We start from the raw sequence: 23,531 nt of genomic DNA on the forward strand, positions 1-23,531 counted from the left end.
CGAGGTGATTTTGTTTGCCTGTTTGTTTTAATCAGCAGTCTTTAATAATTTACTCAGCCTTATGTCAGAGAAAGTCTATGGCAGTGTGGAATTCAACCTGAGAGCAAGGTTCTCCCCTGTTCCCGAGACAACTGCACAGCTTACTGTGAGGAAGAGATGCTGTTTTGAAGCTCCCTTACCCCGGGTCTTTGATGTATTTGGAGCGGTTGTCTCTTTGGCAGCAGCCTCTGCGCAGATACTTCAAACAAAATTATGGAGCCTCAAAGTCAGAATTTGAAGACAGCACCATCTTTGACTTTAGGAAGATTTCATATTTCTGAAGATTATGGCTTTCTTCTTCCAAATCCTCTGGTAAGGATAGGGTCTTAAAGCAGGTCAGTATAGGTTTCTTGAGATGCTGACTTGGGTGTTTTTTTGTTTAATTGATGTGGTCATTAAGAGAGATGCAATATAAATGCCAAGCCATTGATTTGGGACAGATAATTCAAATAAGGCACAGTGTGATTACCAACAAAGGAGAAGAGACCGCTACAGCAGGGGGTAGAGCAAATGGAATGTTTTAATGTCAGTTTTTTTTTTTAATGGATTGTCAATCATTCCAGCAAATTCATGAGCCAATGTGCAGTTATCAAAAAAAAAAAAAAAAAAGAGAGAGAGAGAGAAAGAGAGAGAATTTAGATAAAGATCAATTATATGAGTAAATCAGTTTATCTTGACTTGCTAGTGGGAGAGAAAAGAGATCACAAGGGACCCTGGCTGTGTTCGAGGTTCGTAGGAGGGATTAGATATTCACAGAAAGTGCTGAGAAGAGGAAAGAACTTTTGAGGACAAACAGTACCTATTTCTTTCTTTTTTAAAATATTTATTTATTTATTTTTGGCTGTGTTGGGTCTTCGTTGTGGTGCGCAGGCTTCTCATTGCAGTGGCTTCTCTTGTTGCGGAGCACAGGCTCTAGGTACATGGGCTTCAGTAGTTGTGGCGCACAGGCTCAGTAGTTGTGGTGCATGGGCTTTGTTGCTCCATGGCATGTGGGATCTTCCTGGACCAGGGCTCGAACCCGTGTCCCCTGTGTTGGCAGGCGGATTCTTAACCATTGCGCCACCAGGGAAGCCCCAGTACCTCTTTCTTAATTGTTCTTAAGGCTCAACCTGTAATGCAATTCCTTTTCAACACTTTAATGGTCAGGTCTAAAATGTCAAAACTGCAAGAGTCCTTAGAAACCATAGCTGAAGGCCAGGGGTTCTTGCCCAAAGTTATATTACTGGAAAAAGCAGAAGTAGTACTCAGGACCCTTGACATCTTTTTTCTACTACATTCTAAATAAGGGCCAAGCCTACTCAGCTAAGAATCTAGGGATCCAAAGTTACAATCACTGCCACCATTTATTAGATCCAGTTTTTCCTTCTAGGGGTCTAATAGGGGGTTTAACTGTGATCAATGATCTGGCATTTAAGGAGCTTTTATGGAATACCTTCTTCTGAGTGTGAATAGAAGAATAAAAATGAAGATAGGATCTATCTGCTGATCCCCAAAGCCCTCTGTAGAGCTGTTAGTTGTGAGACCAAGTCACAGATCTGCAAGTAACTTGAGCATTAAAAGTAATGACTCTAGGGTGTTATGCAGAGGAGGGTTGTGGCCCAGAACACTGGACTGTGTTCTCTGACCCTGCCACTAGGGTGATCAAGAACGTCCATTTGCTACAGGCCGAAGGGGATTCCAAGATGCAGGACTTTCCATGGTAAACCAGGAAAGTCCTGGGCAAAACAGAATTATTTAGTCACCCTAAGTTTCACTTACTAACTCTCGTGACCTAGAATGAACCACCAGCATTGCCTGACCCTCAGTTTTCACATGTACTTGGAGAGATTTAGTGCCCCCCCGCCACTGGATTGCTGTGGAGTATGAAAGCGCTTCCATAAATCCAGTGGAAGGATAGAAGCTAGTTTGCACAACCCTCAGTCCAGTGCTTATTCAAAATTCCATTCTGTGTGTATAACTTGATTCAGGAATATTTCTATCATCCCTAGTTCACAAGGAAGAGTCTGTCAACAGGCCAACGCTCTCTTATTGGGATTAAATATATACACTGAGCTGAGAAAAATAATATTTAAAAGTATGTAAACATTGGAAAGGGCCACCACGATTGTGTTCCTTTCTTTGCTGTTTCCTTTCTTATAAATAAGAAAACCAGACGGGAAACAAGAGGAACATCAAGCGTTTGTGACTTTCTGAGGAAACACAGGACTCTATCTGCCCTGTAGTTTGGTTGATGGATACTCCTTAGAAGAAATTTCCACTCTGGAGCTCAGAATTTCCTGGCAAATTGGGCCTACGCTTGCAGTCATGTGTCAGAGTTCTGAAGAATGCGATTCTTTGTTTCAGTTTTAATTTTCCCTCACTTGTGGAAGAATTTTAAACATCTCCCTTTCTGGGAAGAGGAAAGGGAAAAGAGTTTACACCAGAATCTGCCTCAGTTTATTCAACTGATCAGGAGAGAATCTATCACCCGTCATCGGAGAACAGTGGTGTCGCAATAGATCACAAATTGTGAAATAGGAGCCGCTGACTTTGCTAAGGGCATGAGTAGGATTTGTTTGCCTTTAGGTAAGTGATGGGCTGGCTATCCCTTCATGTCAATGAGCCCAAACATACTCTTTCAGCAAGCTTGGCTGTTTACCATAAATACTTAAAGCATGTGAGTGTCATCATGTACCACAGGTAGTAAATATTTTGTTATATTTCAATGATTTTATGGATATTGGACCAATCTGTATGCTATTTCTAATAGCATTTTTATGACTAAAACGAACAAATATCGGAAACGGTTCTGATTTTTAATAATAACAAAAAAGAAAAGAAAACACAGTCAAACTAATGAATAAGCAATCATTCTGGCTTTGGGGGAAGGGTCTGACTTGGTTTCAAGTACTCCATCCCACTGTTTCTATAAACTCTCAAACACCTCCAGGGTCTAATGTTTCAGTGAGGAAAATGTATACCTTTCAGACCTATGTCCATAAGGAAGCCACAGAAATCCATTGCCAGATCGTGTGTCTGTTGTGTACGTGTGTTTGGGTTGGTGCGTGGGTGAGGAGTAATTTTTCTTTAGGCATAAAGAATGTGAGGAAATTTGCTTGGCAGGAAGGGAGGAACCAAGAGAGTTTATAGCACGAGATTAGATTGGAGTGAGACCAAGGGAACTCAAACGTTAGGCTCAGGAATTTGGATTTCATGTGTCTGGTAAGCAACAATGCCCTGGTGTGTGAATATATTCCTAGCAGAAGGTTAAGTGCAGGGTGGGTTCCAGCAATGGTTCCTGAACTGCATATCAAAATTGGCTGGGAAGCTTAAAAATTACTGATGCCAGAACCCCAGCCAGGAGTTAACTCAGAACCTCTAGCCTAACTAGCTTGGTACTTGAAAACGACAGAATACGTAAAGGACAGTGAAGGTCCAGGTGAGGGCTGAGGGGCTACACGTAGGAGGTTGTTTGTGGAAAGAAAGGTGTCGTAACTATGAGAAACAGTGAGAAGAGCTTGGAAGTAGTTTAACTACAAAAACAAAGGAAAGGGAAAAACAAAAACAAATTGTAAGGGTGCCATGGAGCAGAAGAAAAGGAATCGGGATGCTGGGAACCTTGTTCTGTATAGTGGCCAAGCAACGATTTAGGAAAGATAAAGTCATATATACTCTCCTGTAGTAATTCAAAGCACTTGAGAGAAGCAGTGGTTTTAATTCAGATTTTCAAAGTATTAGCAAAATTTATTGATAGCATTCTCCTATATTTCATTAAGAATGGAGTTTTTCTTATTTCCTATGGTAACCTTCTTATAATATACAATAAGAGTAGTAATTATTATTTAATAGGTGCTCACTTTGTACTAGGCCTTGTGTTAACTGCACATTTCCCATTTGAGTCTCACAGTGATCTTCATTATTCTCAAATGACTCATGTGCTAATTAAGGAGTTCAGCCCTGTCTCTGAAAACTGTCTTTTAGCTGCCCACCTTTCTCTTTTCCACCCTAGTCCCATCCACCACTATTTCTCCCTGGACTATTGCGTTGTAACCCGTCTTCTTATTTCCCCACTTGCCATAGTACAGTCTCCGCATGGCAGTCAGAGTGACCCTTTAAAACAAAAATCAAAAAAAAAAAAAAAAAAAAAAAAAAAAACACAAAAATCAAATCACATCACTCCGCTCTTTGGAACAAAATCCTATGTTTTAGTGTAGACTCCAAGGCCCTCTCATGCTGCTTACCCACCCCTTCAAAGTCATCTAATATCTTTCTCCTCTTTAGTTTGCAGCAATGACACACCAGCCTCTTTCCATTGAAACTTGTCTTTTATTTCACTTAAAACCCTCTCCTTCACATTCTACTCTGTCCCATAGTTTACATTCTAATTTTTATGATCATAATATTGTCACCCAACTTCCTTTGTTGACGTTCGCCCGCTTTAATTTCACTTAAACTTTCATTTTTTAAACTTTCTGTGTTATTTTCTTAACCAGAAGCTGGTTTCACTAACTTCATCAGTGCTAATACAGTTTATTGTTTCTATAAAATACATTATTTTTTTAAAAGTCTGTTCTTCTCTAGATTATAAATGTGTTGAGAAGAATTATCCAAAACAGAGCAAAAGGAGGGCTGAGTTTTATTTAGTACCATCCGGAGCCCTGTCTAACTAAGCAGTCTCACCTTAAGGTTACTTAACTACCTAAGGGATGCTCCTTTCTTGACATGCTGCTTCCTATTGATTAGGACCGAATCTCCGAAGCTGCACATTAGCTTGCAGATTTTTGTTCAAAAGAGCTGCCAGTGATTTCCGCTGAGTAGAAAATAAAACCCTAAAGCTTATGATTGTTCTGCCATAGAGGACATTAACCAATTACTGTGTCTTTACCTTAGCAATTTAATTTTAACATTCCTTTTATCAAAACTCTAAACACTTCAGTTTATCAAGTGCTTTTGAATCAACTGGACCATCCTGCTGAGTTCCTCATTAATAAACTAAATATATTTTGGACACACGTTCCATATTTGCATGAGTCTTTTTTTTTAACTTTTTGAAAATTGTACTTTGACAGATATAAAAGTGCAGAAAAAGAATAACATAAAATAGGAAACTGAAAAAATAGAAAAGAAGGTCATAGATTTTATTATTTGTGTCCATCCCACTTCTGGGTCTTCTGATTATTGGAATGAGGGGAAGAAAAACATGTAAAGTTTCTTTCGATTTCTTGTCCCTTTGTACTAACCACCTCCGCAGTCACCGTTCTCCATGTGTTTACTCTCAGGAGGTACTGGAAAGTACACTGAACTCTGAGTCAGAAGAGGTTTGACCTGACCACTGACCAGATGTGTAAACTCGGGAAAGTTATAAAACTTCTGTGGCTTGAACTTCCTCTATTTTGAAATGGAAATAATGAGATAATCTATCCTAACTCACAACACCACTGTAGATAGATGAAAGATGTAAGCACCAACAATTAAACTAGAAATTCTCTAAAAGAAACGATATTGGGATGGGAAGAAATTTCTAAGCATCATCGAAAACCCAATGGCATAAATGAAAATGGTTCATTTGACTCCCCTGGTATGAATGGCATTGCACACCCGCACACAAAATGCAATGACCAAAGCATGACAAGATATTCAAACTCATTAATAATCACAGAAATGTAAATTTAAACAATAAAATGATAGCATACAAAATTTCTGGAAAACCACTCAAACTTCCAAGGGTTATCATTGCTAGATGAGAATAAGAATAATTTTACTTTCCACTTTATAAATTTTGTGCTTTTTGACCGTCTTGCCATAAATATTGATTGCATTATTTTAATCATTTCTGTGAAAGGTATATTTTTGGGTGGTTATTTTATTGTTATTAAATATTGAAATAATTATAGAATTTTAGTGCAGATAATACATATTATATCTTTAAAAATAACAAAAAAGGTTGGTGATGCTCTGTTGTTAGAATCATAAATAAACTGGCACTCCCATTATATATTACATACTATAAATGTGATTATAAATTCATGTAACTTTTCTGTAAGAAAACCAAGAAGTAGCTCTTAACCTTTCTATGTGCAAAATCTTTAATCCAGTAAATCCACATTTATAAATTTGTCCTAATAATGAGAAAACATCTAAAAACACATGTGTAAGGATGACTCTTTCAAACTTGTTAATGATAGTGAAAAATTGTAAGCAATTACCAATATTCATTAATAGAATATTGAAATTGTATATAGGTTTTGAAATAGATGTGATAGATAAGTATTAACTAATACCAAAAGGGGTGCTATTTAGTGAAAAACTCATCAGCTGATCCTGTCCCCCCATACTGTAACTTAAAACAAGATCTGGCAATCAAAAAGTAAGTAACATAATTCAATATTTTATTCAGTCTCTAGAGGAAAATCCCATTGAAAGGGTGAGTATATTTTATTTTTTAACATCTTTATTGGAGTATAATTGCTTTACAATGTTGTGTTAATTTCTGCTGTATAAAAAAGTGAATCAGCTATACATATACATATATCCCCATATCCCCTCCCTCTTGTGTCTCCCTCCCACCCTCCCTATCCCACCCCTCTAGGTGGTCACAAAACACCGAGCTGAACTCCCTGTGCTATGCAGCTGCTTCCCACTACCTATCTATTTTACAGTTGGTAGTGTATATATGTCCATGCCACTCTCTCACTTTGTTCCAGCTTACCCTTCCCCCTCCCCGTGTCCTCAAGTCCATTCTCTACCTCTGCATCTTTATTCCTGTCCTGCCGCTAGGTTCATCAGAACCATTATTTTTTAGATTCCATATATGTGTGTTAGCATATGGTATTTGTTTTTCTCTTTCTGACTTACTTCACTCTGTATGACAGACTCTAGGTCCATCCACCTCACTACATATAACTCAATTTCATTTCTTTTTATGGCTGCGTAATATTCCATTGTATATATGTGCCACATCTTCTTTATCCATTCATCTGTCAATGGACACTTAGGGTGAATACATTTTTAATGGATTATGAACTAGCTTTAAAATCCTTTCTCCCTTTCCTTTGAGGTCCCCACATCAGTGGTTTTCAAGCTTTGGGGTACACCAAACTTTCAAACTTTGTAGCTTCACCTACAGGGCTTGCTAAAGCACAGGCAGCTGGTTTCAGGTTCAGTACGTCTGGGGTAGAGCCCGAGAATTTGCATGTCTAACAAGTTTCCACATCATGCTGATGCTGCTGGATGGGAACCACACTCGGAGAACCCAGAGGTTCTCAAAGCTCATGGTTTTCTTACATTTGTGGGGTGATACCAGAGTCCAAAGACTAGAACTCTTTAAAGAAGGGAGAGGATGAAGAGAAGAAGGAAGGAAAAGAAGCCTCTAGGAATCTAAGGGGAAAGAAAAAGAGATATTCAAGAATAGAGTGCTGCTTAGATTGAGGCAAAGTGTAGTATTTAAGGATTCCCATGCAAGCCCGGAAGCAGAAATCCAGGATGCTTGAATTTTTTTTTTTTTTTTTTTTTTTTTGGCTATTCATCATGGCTTGCAGGACCGTAGTTCCCCAAACAGGGATGGAACCTGGGCCACTGCAGTGAAAGTGCCAAGTCATAACCCCTAGATTGCCAGGGAATTCTCCAGGGTGCTCTAATTTAATTCTCAGAACACGATCCCCTCTCTAGGCATCAAAGAAGGAAGGACAGATTTAGTTACAGCTTTTCTTCAAACCCACTTTAAAAGGGGTTCTGAATACTATGAGTCTGCTTCTGTGATTTTCTTTTATAAATATTATATTCCTTTGTCTCTGTAGATGCATTCAGTTTTTGTTCATAAAACATATGCATCATATAGACGAGAAGAAAAACAAGCTGCCAGTTCAGAGTCAGTTTACCATAAATCTCTCTGCCTTTATGTGTGCGAGCATTCTCAGCTGGGCCACTGCTCTGTAAATCCCCAAACTCGGGTCAATTAGCAGCTTTCTTCAATTCTGCACTACCGCTGAGCACTGCTAGGGAAAATTATACCATTATGCTTATAAATGTTCTCTCTGGGAGAAGAGTAGGGGAGCATAGTGGACTCTACCTCTCAGAAGCTGAGGTACTGGATTTGGAATGCATGAGGAGAACGGTGTGATTTCCTCTTTGTGAATATCTGTATTGTTGGTGCCTGGGGCAAGTCACCCACGAATATGCCTCAATGCATATTGATTATTTTGGGTGAAAGTTACTTAAGAAACAGTCAATTTAAGAGGAAATTTGACCCTCTTCTCTGTCTCCCTAAAAGCAGGAAATAAATCTCTCCTATGAAAGGTACCCTCCACGCATCTGGAGATAGGACACCCTTACCACCAGAGGTAGGGAATTCAAGCCGAGAGGCCTGAATAAATAAAACCCTGTTACTTCTTTAATTGACGACCCCAAGACCAAACTCTGTTTAGATAAGCACCTGAAGCCTAAGTTTCTTTGTCTTGTCCATTCCTTACAGATTCCTTACAGATTTATTGTCTCTTTGTCTACAAAGTATAAAAGCCTGCTCTGGCCATTTTCAAAGATTGTGTATTGGATGTTAGATTCACCTAGTTTTATTTTAGAGTCTGAGAGACAGAGGATCTCCAGCAAGTGACTTATTGGTAACTTACAGATCTACAGCACTCCAAACTTATAGTTTTCAAACTTCCCTGGGTTTTGAAAGTCATTATAGTGTATTATAATACACATATTCTATATTGCAATATATTATGTTGTTTGCATTTTTATGTTTAATTTCCTCTTCCCTTCCCTCCGATAATTAATTGAACACCCACCCCTCTCCCCAAGTCATGTAACCTGAATCTTCACCATTTGCGGAGAAATTGAGTTCATAAGAAATGAATCCCTCAAACTCCAGACTTTCTCCTTCCAGCTCTTCGCAGCCAGGCGCTGCATTTGGGCTCTTCCTCTCCTCCTCTTCTTCCTCACGACCCTTTACTTTTAATTATTCCCTCTCTCCTTTCTCTTCAATCTCTGCCTCTTATACACTAGCAGGCTGTAAACCACTCAAGTTTCCCATTCGAAAGTGGAAACAGCTCTCAAACACAAACTGTCGCCTTGTGATGGCTTATGGCTCTCCCAAAAAAGTAATTCACATTTCCAATCTCTGTTTTCTTCCCTCCTCAGCACACTAAAATTTGAACCCTGTTTCCATGACCCTGACCTGAATTTCTATGCCATATACGTGGAAAGACTGGTGTATATATTGATATATTAGTGACTCTTTAGTTTTGTCTTCCAAAGGGGTAACCTTACTTAAATGATGCATTTGGCCATCTGATGAATCCCTGCTTCCGAGAGATCCTCTAATGTCTTGACTTTTATAGGGTGATTCTCTTCTGGCTCATTTAGCCTCTATACATATCTCTTTGTGCTGGATTCAGTTCCTCTGCCTGCCTTGTAAGTATCCCCCCAGTGCGCTGATCTAAGCCTTCTCCCTCCACTTGGCAACTTCTCCCGAATGGTCTTGTACCCACTTGTGGTTTTTACCACAATGCAGAATTTGCACTACTATGACGCCTCCTGATTGTATATTTCTAATATTAATTCTCTCCTGAGCTTCCAACTGTATATCCAACTGCCGAGTACATAGCCATATCTTGACATTCCACAGATGTTTTAGGTTGGACATATGTAAAAACAAATTCACTATTGCATGTCCTCTCTTTGACTTCCACCTGCATTTCTGTTTCAATCTGTCTTCTCAACAATTCATTCAGTCATCTGATTCAGAAACATGGAAATCATCCTCACTTAACTCCTTCTTAACCCAGAGACACAACATTTCAGTCTTGCAGACTGTACTCTGTAAAAGGAGGCCCAGACCCTGGGGACAGGTCACGAGTTGGCAAACTTTTCCTGTAAAGGGTCAAATAGTAAATATTTTAAGCTTTGCAGACCATATGATCTCTGTTGCCATTATGCAACTCTGCCATTGTAAAGTGACAGCCACTGTAGACAATGTGGAAACAAATGAACTTGGCTGTGTCCTAATAAAAGCTTATTCATGAGTGTAGTTTGCTGCAGTTTGCCATTTCTTGGGATAGAGTCAGGGTTGCTGAAATCCAACCTGTGTTCTTCTTGGCTAAACCAACGACCCAGAGTGGGCAAATAAACTGTGCTATTGGGCTAGGGATCACCTCGCCTTTAGCCCCATCCCTGCCTCTAAATTTAATTATTTCAATTCTATTTTCCAAATATTTTTGAATACATACCTTCTCCTTTCCAAATTCACTGCCATTGCCTAAGCTTAATTCTCAGACAATATTTCAAAGGTTTCCTAATCTGACTTTATACCTTAAAATCCCAAAGCAAAGTTATCTTCCTAAAATTCAGATTGAATCATGTCACCAACATACATAAAAAATAAAGTTCTTATGTAGTCAATAAAAAGCATATTTGATCTGATTTTCTGGTCAAATCTTCCATCATCCTTTCTCTTGAACTTTATATTCTAGTGACACTGAATCATCTGTAATCCCAAGAAGCACAGTTATCTCTATTTATCCACTATCTCCTCTGTTTCACTGGCTTCCCATCTTAAAAGTTCCAACTAGAAAAGTCACTTTCAGACCCTACTACTGGCCCCAACTATCATATTTCTATGAACATTTCCCATTATTCCCTAGCACAGTTTATGGAATTAACTACTTCCTCTTCAGCTGGTTGTTAAGCTTACACATATCCTTAATTGAACATATTATACTGCATTGGGTATGTCTGATTGCATTTTATTTATCCTTACTAGACCATATGCTCCCTCACCACAAGGACTGTATATTAGTCACCTGTGTATCTGCAGTGCCTAGCATAGGGTACAGCAGATAGTGAATTCTCAATATTTGTTGAACGGAATTGACCTGAGTTCTGCCTTAAGACTGAAATCTGAAAACAGCTACTACACGAAGCTGCTTCCCAGAGAGCTCTAAAATACCGAGACATTTTTATTTTTTCAATGCAGAAAGAACTCCCTGATCACTATAGACCTTGGATGGAAATTGCCAACCGACTGCCTCACTTGATTGGGAGTCACCAGCTTCGAGCTCAAGTGAACGAGGTAAAACGTTTTGTATTGTTTTTTGGCGGTACGCGGGCCTCTCACTGTTGTGGCCTCTCCCGTCGCGGAGCACAGGCTCCGGACGCGCAGGCTCAGCGGCCATGGCTCACGGGCCCAGCCGCTCCGCGGCATGTGGGATCTTCCTGGACCGGGGCACGAACCCGCGTCCCCGGCATTGGCAGGCGGACTCTCAACCACTGCGCCACCAGGGAAGCCCCAAACGTTTTGTATTCTTCTCCTTAACCCCTTCTCACTACCCTATTTTCATCCTCACACCATTTTCCTTTTTCAGCATTGTGGAAGTGGGTCAGCTGACCAATCACTGCTGTTGAGTTTATCCACGAAACTAAAACTATCTCACCCTTCATGATGAGCAGAATGACACTTGCTTCTGGTATGACAAGTGTGTTTCCCTAAAATTTCCAGAGCCTGCACAGAACAGTTCCTGGGCACTCAACAAGCATGTGTTTAAAGAAGAAAGACAGTCTGGTTGAGAAGTGTCGGGAAACTGATGAATAAGACCTAGCTGGGGAAGGACAGGTGTGAAAATTCTCAGTGCCCTCACGCCAAGCCACATGGTCAGGGCTCCCCTCCCCATGAGTGAAGCCACATTGATTTACTGTCGGCGTTTCACAGAATAGTTGAGTCAAGAGACTTTCCCAGTTATAAAGTCAGGGTTGGCAGATTCTTCAGAAATCATTGATAAGTCTGTAAATGCCACATATGAGACAAGATGAGCAATGTTTCCCCAAATTATGTAAGGAACCGTGAAACTCCTTCGTCCTGGGAGAACTGACATGACCCCACAGGAATAAGAAGAAGGTGTTATAGGAGGAACACAGATTTGACTCAGGAGGACCTGAGCTGGACTCTTGGTTCTATCACTTAGTCGTTATAAACTTTGACTTAACAAGTTACTTATTCTGTTTTCATATTTATAAAATGGGAGAAATTCGGGGCCCCTAGAATTGTTGCGAAAACTAAATGACTTTTGCAATAGTGCTTTTGTATTTCCTGCCACACAACAGTGTTTGATATTTATATTTACACTTCCCTCTCGTCTCTTCTCCATCTGTTTTAATCTCACCAATTGGCGTGCCGTGTCATTTTAGACATATAAGAGGTTTTCCCCTCCAAAATTCTCCTTCACTGACGTATGCATATTTCATGTCTATAATTACAAATTCATTTAAAAATACTTATGGAATGCCTGCTAAGTGCAAGCACAAGGTTTAAAACCCTGTAAGAGATGTAAGACACTGTCTTCAGTGTCTATGAAGATGGGAAACTAAGCCTAAGAAGTTATTTTCCTGCTGCCTAAAGTCTCATTAAAATGACCAAAGAAATACAAAAAGAAGAAAAAAGGAGATATCTGAGTGAGGGAAAACCAGAGAAATGGTGGAATAAAAGCCTTAAGGACTTTTGTACCATATTAATCAAATTATATCAGATCCAGAAATGAGTCTATTGTACCCATGCCAAGCATTCAACCAAAGCACAAAGAACACCCCCGAGGCTCCCTCTCCCATCTCAGAGTAAGAGCGCACAGAGGCAAGGGGCAGTTTGCAGGAAGGTAGATTCAAGTTCAATATGTGGACTTCACGGTCCTCTGTACAAGGCTTTCCTCGGGCTTTATGTAACTCAACCTCCATAAACGAAGTGAAGAACTTGTTGAATCGGTGCTTCTCATAGGTTAAGTGTCAATGAGGAAAGGCCAGGAGTGTCCAGCTAATTTCTGGTCACTGTAAACATGGGCATGGGGGATACAGCTCAGTACAGCCGTGGAATTAATCCCCCTGATACTTCTCCTGTGTTGAATAGCTTCTCTCCAGAAATTGTGTCTTGGAACCTGTGAAGATGACCTCATTTGGAAATAGGGTCTCTGCAGATGTTATCAAGTTAAATTAGGTCATGTGTGTTGTATTAGGGTGCACTCTAAGTTCGCGAGGACTGGCATGCTTAGAGCAAGAAGGGAATTTGGACACAGAGACACAGATACACAGGTTAGAACATCATGTGGAGACAGAGGCAGAGACTGGAGTGATGCATCTACAGGCCCCTCCCAAGAGTTGCTGGCAACCACCTGAAACTTGGACTGAAACAGGGAACAGATTCTCCCCCGAGAGCCTCCAGAAGGAACAAACCTCACAAACACCTTAATTTCAGACTTGTATCTCCCAGAATTGTGAGAGCATAAATTTCTGGTGTGTTCCTTCTTTGGGGCAGCCCCAGGAAACTAATATAACATCTGTGGCCATTCCCTATGCTTCTAATTAGTTCTAAAACAACTAACTGGATAAAACCACTCTTTAGACTTCACCACCACAGATGGAGACTGAATCCATTGGAAAACCGTCATGAGAAGCAAATACTGTGGCTTCCAGGACCACACATAGAGCTACAGACTAAGACATTTGTCCTCTTGAGGCCTTTACTTGGCACAGACAAGACAGAAAGTGAATTTGCACTTCTAATCTCACAGTACCTCCAGGCCAACCACCTTACTCTTAAGAAAGCCCCCAAGGCCCCTATCCGTATGTTGGTAAAAAACAAAACAAGACAGACAAAAACTTGTTAACTGGCTTAGACTCAACCATCTTCTTCCAGGAAGGGTCCCCCTTCTCCAGCCCTCTGGGACAAAACACTACAGACAGCTGGTGGACTCACAGGAAGGTCGTAAGAGGAAGCTCAGAAGTATTCTGGAAACATGATAAGGGAAGCTCTATTAGTTACTAATTCTGATAACCCTGGCCTCCATTCCTGAACACGAATGGATAACCCCAAATGACCAAACGATATGAAGAGAATAAGCAAGTCAAGAAGGATGAGGGAGACACAGGACATTTGGTCTCCGACAGAAGCCAAAAGATGAGATCAGTGCTTTTAAAAATTGCATTAATGTCTTCAGTATATGTACTTCATAAAAATCAATAAAGTTGCTCGGTAAAAGGAACTATTGGAAAGCAAAGAAATAAACAAAAAGCTCAATAGCGACCCGAGTAAATGAGGGAAACATTGATTATAGAAAAATAATGGTGATTTAGGGACTTCCTTGAAACGGTTTTATAAAGCAGAAAGCAAAAATTAAATGCCAGCATCAGAAAAATAAAAGTATATGAAAAAGAGAAATGGATGATCTAAATTCCACAGAACAGAAGTCCCACAAGTAGACTAGTGTGGGTGAAGAAAAAGCAAAGCTTTAAACGCATAAAAACAATTTTTCAGCTCTTATGAAAGATTGGAGTATTTCTATCAGAAAGACAGTGGGGGCAGGGGACCACCCATGGATATCCTGGTGAAACTTCAGAGTTTGTAGAATAAGAGGAAAGTTTTGCAAGTCTTAATCAGGAAGGAAGAAAAATGAAACTAGGTGACTTACAGAGAAACATAGGACTATGTATCTATGTTAATAAGTACTAAAAGGCAATTTAAAACCTATTTGAACAGCTAACGTTTTTTTAAAACTCTGGCAACATCAAACACTGGTGAGGCTATAAACCAAAAGAGACTCTACTTCACCTTGCTGATGGGAATGCAGAAGAGTCTGGCAGAATCTTTTAAAGGCAAACATCGACTTACCATATGACCCAGCAATCACATTCCTAAGTATTTACCCAAATAAACTGAAAATTTATGTGCCTGGAAAAGCTTGTGGGTAAATGATCCCGTAAGCCGGAAACCACCAAGATGTCCCTCAACAGGGGAATGATTAAACTGAGTACAATGGCCTGAATGTGTGTGTGGTCCCCAAATTCATATGTTGAAATCCTAATCCCCAACATGGTGTTGTTATGGGTGGGGCCTTTGGAAGGTGCATTAGTCAGGGTTCTCCCAAGAAACAGAACCAATGGGAGATACAGAGATATATAGAAAGAGATTTATGAGGAGCGACTGACTCACATGATTATGATTATGGAGTCCGAGAAGTCCCACAATCTTCCTTCTAGCTGCAAGTTGGAGGCCCAGGAAAGCCAAGAACCAGAGGAGCCAGTGGTGCAATTGCCAGTCCGAGTCTGAAAATCCAAGGACTAAGAGTGCTAATGTTGGGGGAAGATGGCTGTCCCAGCTCAACCAGAGAGCAAATGCACCCTTTTTCCACTTTTCTGCTCTATTCAGGCCCTAAACAGGGTGGATGATGCCACCCGAATTGGTGAGGGTGATGGGCTTTACTCAGTCTCCCAATCTCTTCCAGAATCTCTTCTGGAAACATCCTCAAAGACACACCCAAAAATAATGTATCTGGGCATCCCTTAGCCCAGTCAAGTTGACACATCAAATTGACCAACACAGAAGGTAATTAGGTCATGAAAGTAGAATGGGATATTCATAAATGGGACGAATGCCTTATAAAAGTGACCCCAGGACTCTCTGGCCCTCTTCTGCTGTCACGTGAGGATGAAGCAAGAAGACAGCAGAACGGTTCTCACCAGCACCCAGTCATGCTGGCACCCTGATCTGGGACTTTCAGCTTCCAAAACTGTAAGAATCAAATTGCCATTGTTTCTAAGCCACCTAGTCTATGGTACTTTGTTACAGCAGTCTGAACGAGGACTCCTGTATTCACACATTGGAACGCTATACAGTGACAAAAATGAATAAGCTATTGATTTATCCAACCATACGGATGAACCTCAAATACATTTTGCCAAATGAAACATGTCAGAACCAAAAGGCTACCTATCGTATGATTCCTTTCATGTGACATATATATATATATATATATATATATATATATATATATATGTTTGGCCAGAAAGTTCGTTCGGTTAGTGAATATGTTGTTCGATAAAGTTCTTCGTGAAAATGAAAAATGTCTTTTATTTGTACTTAAAACAAAATGAACTTTCTGGCAAACCCAATGTTAGGATGAATAAATAAGTAAATGAATGGTGGATAATATTTCACCATCAGAGATGAAAGTTATAAATTAGCAAGGGGGGAAAGATAAGATCAACCTGTGACACCAGATAAGAGTTGGAGACGTCTGACATGTTTAGCATTTTAGCATCATATATACATATGATACTAAAATGTCTATATACACACACACACACATTTTGTGGATATATAGATGGGTAAACAAGCATTATATGTATGTGTACGTAATACGTGTATACACACACGGAGAACACACATTTCCTAGCTTTGTCCACTGTGAGGGATCTAGAAACAGTAGCATTCCACTAGCAAAGAGCAAACCCAGTGTCCATTTATTGGAACTCTTTGCCAATAAATGGAACTGGGGCTTCTCGGAGAAAGAGCTGATTATAAACCCGGAACAGGGAAAAATAGAAGGTGACCCCAGAACATCTTGGGACCTTATTCCTTTACCTTGAGGCTGCACTGTAGGTAGCCAGTAGCCACTCATGGCTACTGAGCAGTGGAAATGTGGCCAGGACAAGTTGGCATGTGAGACACTCGCTAGATTTTGAAGACTTACTAGAAAGAGTGTAAAAATCTCGATATTTTTAATATTGATTATGTGTAAACATTTTGCATACATTGACCTAGATAAAATGTTATTAAAACTAATTCCACCTGGGGCTTTTTTGTTTTTTGCTATTTTTAAAATGTGGCTGATAGAAAATGTCAAATTACACGTATGGCTCTCATATTTCTTTCGGGCAGTGCTGACTTCAGAGGGCAAGGCTGGTCAGCAGAACTGAACTAGCACCCTGGCTCAGTCCCTCCTGGCTCTGTGGCTCTGGGCAAATATCTTACCCGCTCTGACCCTCAGTTTTGGCCTGTGGGTTTGGGGGAAAACGGAGTATCAACCTGCTTGGGACGCTTTTCGCACTATGCCTTGGACACTTTAGTAACTGCCTTAGAATAAGTGCTGAAGAAATAACTGAATACATTATAACTGTGGTTATAATTCTCAGGCTGGTTCCTGTTAAAATGCAACATCTCAGCAATCTCTCCAATAGACACACACACCCCCTAAGGCACAGAACTTTCGCGATTCTGCACAGAACTTTCGCGATTCTATCTCAGAGCCAATTTTAAGGGTGAAATAAACAGTCTGGCACAGTGAGGACAGACTCAGAAAGGCTGCCCCCTAGGGGCCAGCGGAGGAAGGATTACCATCGGGGAGGCTGCGGCTCCGGCTGCCGGGCGCTAGGCGTGGGGAACCGCGGTCCCAGCCCACTTGTCACTCATCGTTTAAGAGCCCGGAGCTTAAAGAGATACACACATCCACCGCCGCCCCTTCTGGCGCTTCGGATCCTGGAGCGGGGCACCTGGGAAGAACTAGATCAGACTGTGTCTAGAGCTGGGGAAGGGATAGGGGACGGAGGAAAGCCGAGGGGGAAGTACAGGGAAGCTGGAGCTCAGAGGCTGTTGACGTCAACCGAGACAGGCAGGGTTGGCCGGGGGAAAACTGAGAAACTGGTAATATTTGCTTAGGCAGGGCTGTCAGTAATAACTAACTTGTGTACAGGGTGTTGCTTTCAACGACATCACCTTTACACCTCTCTATGACGCATCTTGACAGGGAGGGAGCGGGCGTGGAGAGGTCACAGGGTCACGGGGAGTGTTCGGACAAGGACTGAACAATCTCTTATTCCCGCTCAGCAACCTCCCTTAAGGGATTTGATCGGATTCCTAACTCCACTGGCCTCCGTGTACTCTTTACCTACGAATTAAACAGAGTAAACAGAGACAGTAACGCCCACAGCAGCAGGGCTGTTATTAGGGTTAAATGGTACCCGTTATGCAGAGGTACTTTGATAAGGCAGGATTGTAAAAGTTGCCCCGGGAGACTCCCGTTTAATAAATGATGTCAGTCTTGGGACTGAGTTATTCTAGAACACTCTAACCAAGCTGTCAGTGATGGTGACCAGTGTCCGGCACAACCGTGGGGACAATTTGGTGTAGGTACTTCGTGAACAATATCATCTGGGATACCTCCTCTACCGCAGTGTCCTAAGATCAGGGTAGAGAGGGGGTGTGTGGATCCCCGTCACTGAAATATAACCCCTTCAAGCCACAGAACCCCTGCACCCTTCACACCCCTGCAGCTGGTAATCTCTGGAAATTCTCTTGAACAGATGCCCCTCTTGAACTGCCAGTTCCTCACGGGTTACCGGGAACAGCGGCTGGCACACCTGGTCCTAACCTTTATTACCATGGGATATGTCTGGCAGGATGGAGAGGCACAGCCCAAAGAGGTAGGGACAAAGGGACACCTGTCCTGTCATCTGGCAGGTCTGCTGCACCTGGAGGACGCTCTCTACAAAGGTCTGCTGCACCTGGCAAACGCTCTCTGTTTGCCTGGAAGATGGGTCCTTTCTTGTTCTTTCCTTTGGGTATGAGGTGAAGGAAGGGCAAAGGGCCCATTTAAATGAAAACACCTTTTTCCCCTGGCCAGGAGGTTAATTTTCCTTAGAACTGGTAGCCCTCTCATTAGTTTTTGAATATTGTTTTTTCTGGCACTCACCCTCTTCCAAGAATTGTGAAGAGCTGCATTTGAAGGCAAGCTCTGAGGTGTCACGGAAAACTTAATGATTTCCATTTTACAGCAGTTTGTGCTCTTATACACATCCGTAATCACAGTCAATGTTCACAATCCCATAAGGTAAGTACAGCAATGCTGTGCCCATTTTACAGATGGCTGAGGACTACAGGAGTTAAATTCCTTGCCCAAGGTCAGATAGCAAGTTCGTGGAAAATCCAGGGCCACAACTCAGACCTTCTGATTTCACTAATGTAACCTTCTTTCCCCAGCGGGGAAGAGCACACATTGCCATTTATAACACTAATCTTCCTTTCTTGAATGTTGCTTGCTATCTACCAAATATTGGTCTGTGTCTCTCAATAGTTCATGTAAATCTCTTCTGAATCTTTTCATAACTGTTTACAGTTTCAATCTGAAACTTGGAACGTGAAGTCTTTGTTTCCCTAACTGCAGGATAAATTCCTATTAGCTGCATTTTTTTATAAATGGACATTCTCCAGAAATGCGGGTGTTACCCTTGTTCTAGTACTTCCTGCTTCTTGAGTCAGCAGCCTGTGCTTATCTTGTTTGCTTGGTTGATTCTACCTTTTCTCTCTCAAGTAAATACAGGAGACTCCCAGTGAGAAAAAGAAAGGAAAGTAAGAGAGGAGAGAAGAGGAAAGCATAGAGCTGCTTCAGACTCTTTAAAAAGAGTCATGTGTCTGATGTTGGAAAGTCTGAGATCTAGGCACATATGACAGGACATCCCAATGGGCTTCCCTCCTTCCGTTCTCCAAACCACAATCCTCAATGAGGGGAAGGGGTGGGAGCCCCCTGTCACACCCCACCCCCGCCTCGGGCCATCTCTTACCTTCTTTGTACCTCCTCCTTTCGCTTCCTCACTGTGGAGACACCTCACTTCTGCGCTGCCCTACTCATCCACTGCCCCCCAAGGGAAGCTAGCCTTAGGTTTGAATCTGACAACTCTTTAAAGCTCTTTATTGTTTTCTACCTGAGAAACAGTTCTGTCCCAACTCTCTCTAAAAATCTAACGGAAAACTAAGGCAGAAGCTGGACTTCTTTGAGTAGATTAAGGGGAAGGAAAATGGGAAGTGGGAGACAGGAAGCATAAGAATGTTCTTTTGGATCTGGACTAGTTTAGCCTTGTTCGTGGTTGGAGTCCCCCACTGGTACCCACATGGGTAGTTTTTCTGGATTTTGGGGCATATAGGGTTCTTTAGAGTGTCCTAGGATAACTCAGGGGTTGAATGGGGACTGTCTTGAGGTGACTTACTCAAAGTTGTTATTGGGTTTGATGAAGCGTTCTATCCTTCCCATCCCTCTCCCTGAGGAGAGGATACACACACACACACACACACACACACACACACACACACACGCTTGCATACAAACACATATGCATATGTTCCTAAAACTAAGACTATACACAAAAACACACATATATCTAGATAGCTACATATCTGTCTGATCTATTTCTCTGGAGATATATATATAGATAGAGAGAGATTTTTTCCCACTGCTCATCAACTCAGCCCCCATTTATGCTTAAACATTTGCTCAGGCCCTTCTCTGCACAATATTCAGAGATTATTTTATACCCTATGTGTAAGTGTGTGTGTTCCAGTTTTGTAATCTTCACATATATTTCAGACCGCACTCATAAACAATATACCCGCTAGGCTGCTAACAGAATAAATATGAGAATGAGGTGTGTGGCTATAGATCACTCCTATAAGTCCAGTTTTATCCCCGGCTCGTTGCTCTACCCCAAGATTGCCAGAATAAAAGACAGATTGCTTCCTCTGCTGCATTCTTTCTAGAATGTGCTAATTGTCTGGATTTGTATCTTCAAGGTTCTGCCGAGAACCCTTGCCCTTCCCTTGGTCGAGGTCTCCAGGACCTTGGGGCTCCCTCCTATCCTGCTTCACTCGGACGTGGTTCTGGCCAACTGGGCTACTAGGAACCCAGGAAGGTAAGAGCGGGAGAAGGCGCTTGGGATTTGCACAGATTAAAAGCGGGTAAGGGAGAGTCTTGACTTTTCCTTCTCTCTGCAGGAAAAATCCAGGCTTTGTCAGCTATGTTGTGATTAGGGATGTTCATATTTATTACCCGATTTATGGTGCCAAAGAAGGGGTGAACTTGAAGGCAAGTTCAATAATCGCAGTTCCCAGGAGCTTCCTCTCAACCCACTCTGAAAACATTGGGGCAGGTAATTGCAAGTATATAAAAGGAGCAATTTCAATTGTCAGGATGGCCACGGGCTAAATGCTCTGGGGCTGATATGTAAATTGAGATCTATCTGCCTCTTTGTTGCTCCGAGGACCGTAGGGGAGGAAAACCTTGCCCTTCTTCCCATTTAGGCTGCTTAGCTGGTCTAACAATCCAATTGACATCAGATAGGGGAACGGGAGAAAAACAAATTTACTTTTGTACCTATTAGATCCCCATAAAAAGATGAGACTCGAATATGCGACTCAAGCCGGAAGCTTGTATATCTTCTAGATGAGGCAGCACTGCATTTATGAAGACTTGACGAGACACAGGCTTCGGGGCTTGGGTTAGCTAACCAGGGAAGAAGCAACAAGGTTCGTTTATACAGGCTTCTCAGCCCTGAATTCCTGTCTCTGGTGATAAGCCCGTCTCTCTCTACTTCCTGGTACAGGGAGGGCGGCCTTCACATGGGAGATTTATTTCCTACTTTCAGCGGCACAGAGAGGTCCTAGTGTCCTTTTGGCACCGGCTGTTTCTCAAGTATCTTTAATTCAAAATAATCAATCCACTAAGTGGCATATTTGAGGTGGTCTATTCTGCTCCCCTCAGGCCCACGGTTTAGTCACAACCCGTGACATCCAAACTGTGCACGATGTGTGTGTGTCTGTGCGTGCATTTGCACACAAGTGTGCATGCCTGTGTCCACGTGACCCTAGAAGGCAAATCAGGTTTGCAAACTGATTTGTTCTCTTCTTTTTCTTTCCTTTTGTCAATAACTGAAATTGGACTAGACCCCTGGAAATCAGGTAAGTTCTCAGAAATCCTTCACTCACTTCAGAATTCTTGCTAACTGTAAAAGCTTACAATAAAAACAACAAGCAAAAAAAAGAGAAAGCATACCACATTGTACGTATAGTACATAAAACATATAAAAATGCATGAAAAAATAGTAGAAGGAAATGTACCCCAAATCAACAGCCCCAAAGTTAACAGTAGTTGTCTCTGCTTTGTAGAGATTAAGGGATTAATTTTCTTGACTACATTTTCCAATTTGTACATAATAAAACAAGTAAAATGCAATGTAAGAAGAGCAAAAAAACAAACCAAAACCCCCCCAAACACCAAAACTTCACCAGTTCTCCAATTCTCTGTGATTTTTTGAAGTCTAATGATCTGAGGAAGATCTCTGGTCTCACTGTAACTTCTCTGAAAGGCCGAATTGCAGGCTGTGGCTGCTACAGCTACAGAATCCCTTTGAAATATTACATAGACTGGAGCTCGTGGGGCAAGTCTGGTCCAGATGTTCTTAGGCCCCTGTTTCCCCAGGGAGCACAGTTAACCTCTAAGTTGACACTGCCTCTCCGGTCACCAAACCTCAACTCCATAAAGGGGCTCAGTATAAAAGCTGTACCTCAGAAGATGGAGAGATGAAGCCTGAAGACCCCATTTCCACACTAACGTGACTCTGCTGAAACTACGGGGGTCCCTGACTGAGTTATCTTTTGTGTTTGATTTTCATGTCTTCTCATGTTTTAGAGGCAGAAGTGACTTATGGAATGAAGTTTTATGTTTTGTAGACTGGATCCGCCTCTGGGCTATTTGAATCCGTGTGATAACAGATCATTTAAGAATGATCCCTCTATAACAGTCTTCAGCTTTCACTATTATAATACAGAATTTGGGGGGGAAAATGACTAATGAGAGAGAGCACTAGCCTGAGCTATGAAACTGCTCTGGACCAGGTCCAGTGACTAAGCAGCTGGATGCAACTGGGGAAGCGATTTTGCTTCTTTGGGCCATAGTTTTCTGTCTGTAAGAAAGGAGCATGGAATTAGCTGTTGCCTGTGGTCACTGCAGCATTAAGACACTGTGCTCCTAACGGGAAGGGTGTAATGGGCCCCGGACTGGCCCTGTGAAGAATCAACCCTACTTGTCCCCTCGTGCTTTAGCAGTTCCACAGCAGGGGTGGGGGTGGGGGGTGGGGGAGATGGTCTGGGACCATCCGGGCCATGCTAGCTTGGGAGTCCTCAGGTGAACTTGGGCTGGAGCAGATCTGTCTCTTTCCTACCTGAATGTTGCTGGAGGGAAGAGGCCCATCTTCGGGCTGCCCTGTGGAGAGGAGAGCATCAACCTCTGGTTCCACCTTGGACTATAGCAGTTACCTGACTCGAGGCCACCGCTGGGCCGTGCGTACTCACTGTGTCCAGACCTTTCTAACCACGTGGTCATGTCCCTCCCAAGGAACTTGGACCCCATTGTCTTATTCCCAGGGGGAGAAAGCCTGCGTGGTTTTATACTGGTGACTGTTTTGGTGGAGAAAGCAGCTGTACCCGGGATTAAGGTATCTTCCCACACACAGAACTTTTTTTTTTCTAAATGAAAAGTCAGTCTGAGCTTTGCTTCCCACCCAGGCCCTTTCCCTGCAGTGAATTCATCAATACAGGCCTCATCTTACTTGGTTAGTTGAGCAAAGAGATTTAAGTTCTGGCCCACAGAGGTATCTACCTTTCCTAAACTACTGTAAAACACGCAGTTGACTGTTTGCCCATCAACAAACAAGCATTGTTCTAGGCAGTGGGATATCTGGGGGAATAAGACAGACATTGCTCTGGCTTCCACAGAGGCTCAGGATCCAGTGGAGGAGGGTGCATCGATGGAGGGAGTAACATGAAAAAAAGTGCCGTGTTTCATGAAAAGACGTCTAAAACCTAATTCAGACTTGAAGGGTCGGGCAAAGCTTTCCAAGGGAAATGACAGGTCTGAAAGTTAATACCT

At 41.9% G+C, this 23,531-nt stretch overlaps 1 protein-coding gene across 1 annotated transcript in view; it reads left to right on the forward strand.

Moving 5' to 3' along the window:
- The first annotated feature begins 243 nt into the window (after positions 1–243).
- Positions 244–23,531, forward strand: part of IDO2 (indoleamine 2,3-dioxygenase 2) — a 43,059-nt gene continuing 19,771 nt past the window's right edge. Inside the window, exons 1-6 of the mRNA XM_027122893.1 lie at positions 244–351; positions 10,994–11,089; positions 18,139–18,258; positions 20,399–20,517; positions 21,548–21,562; positions 22,998–23,097. Of these exons, the coding sequence (XP_026978694.1) occupies positions 253–351; positions 10,994–11,089; positions 18,139–18,258; positions 20,399–20,517; positions 21,548–21,562; positions 22,998–23,097 (549 nt within the window). The 5' untranslated portion in view covers positions 244–252. The remainder of the gene's footprint in view (positions 352–10,993; positions 11,090–18,138; positions 18,259–20,398; positions 20,518–21,547; positions 21,563–22,997; positions 23,098–23,531) is intronic.

Source organism: Aethalodelphis obliquidens, unplaced genomic scaffold (genome assembly GCF_003676395.1).
Source record: "Aethalodelphis obliquidens isolate GAN/ISIS:26980383/991018 unplaced genomic scaffold, ASM367639v1 scaffold25, whole genome shotgun sequence".
NCBI lineage: Eukaryota > Metazoa > Chordata > Mammalia > Artiodactyla > Delphinidae > Aethalodelphis > Aethalodelphis obliquidens.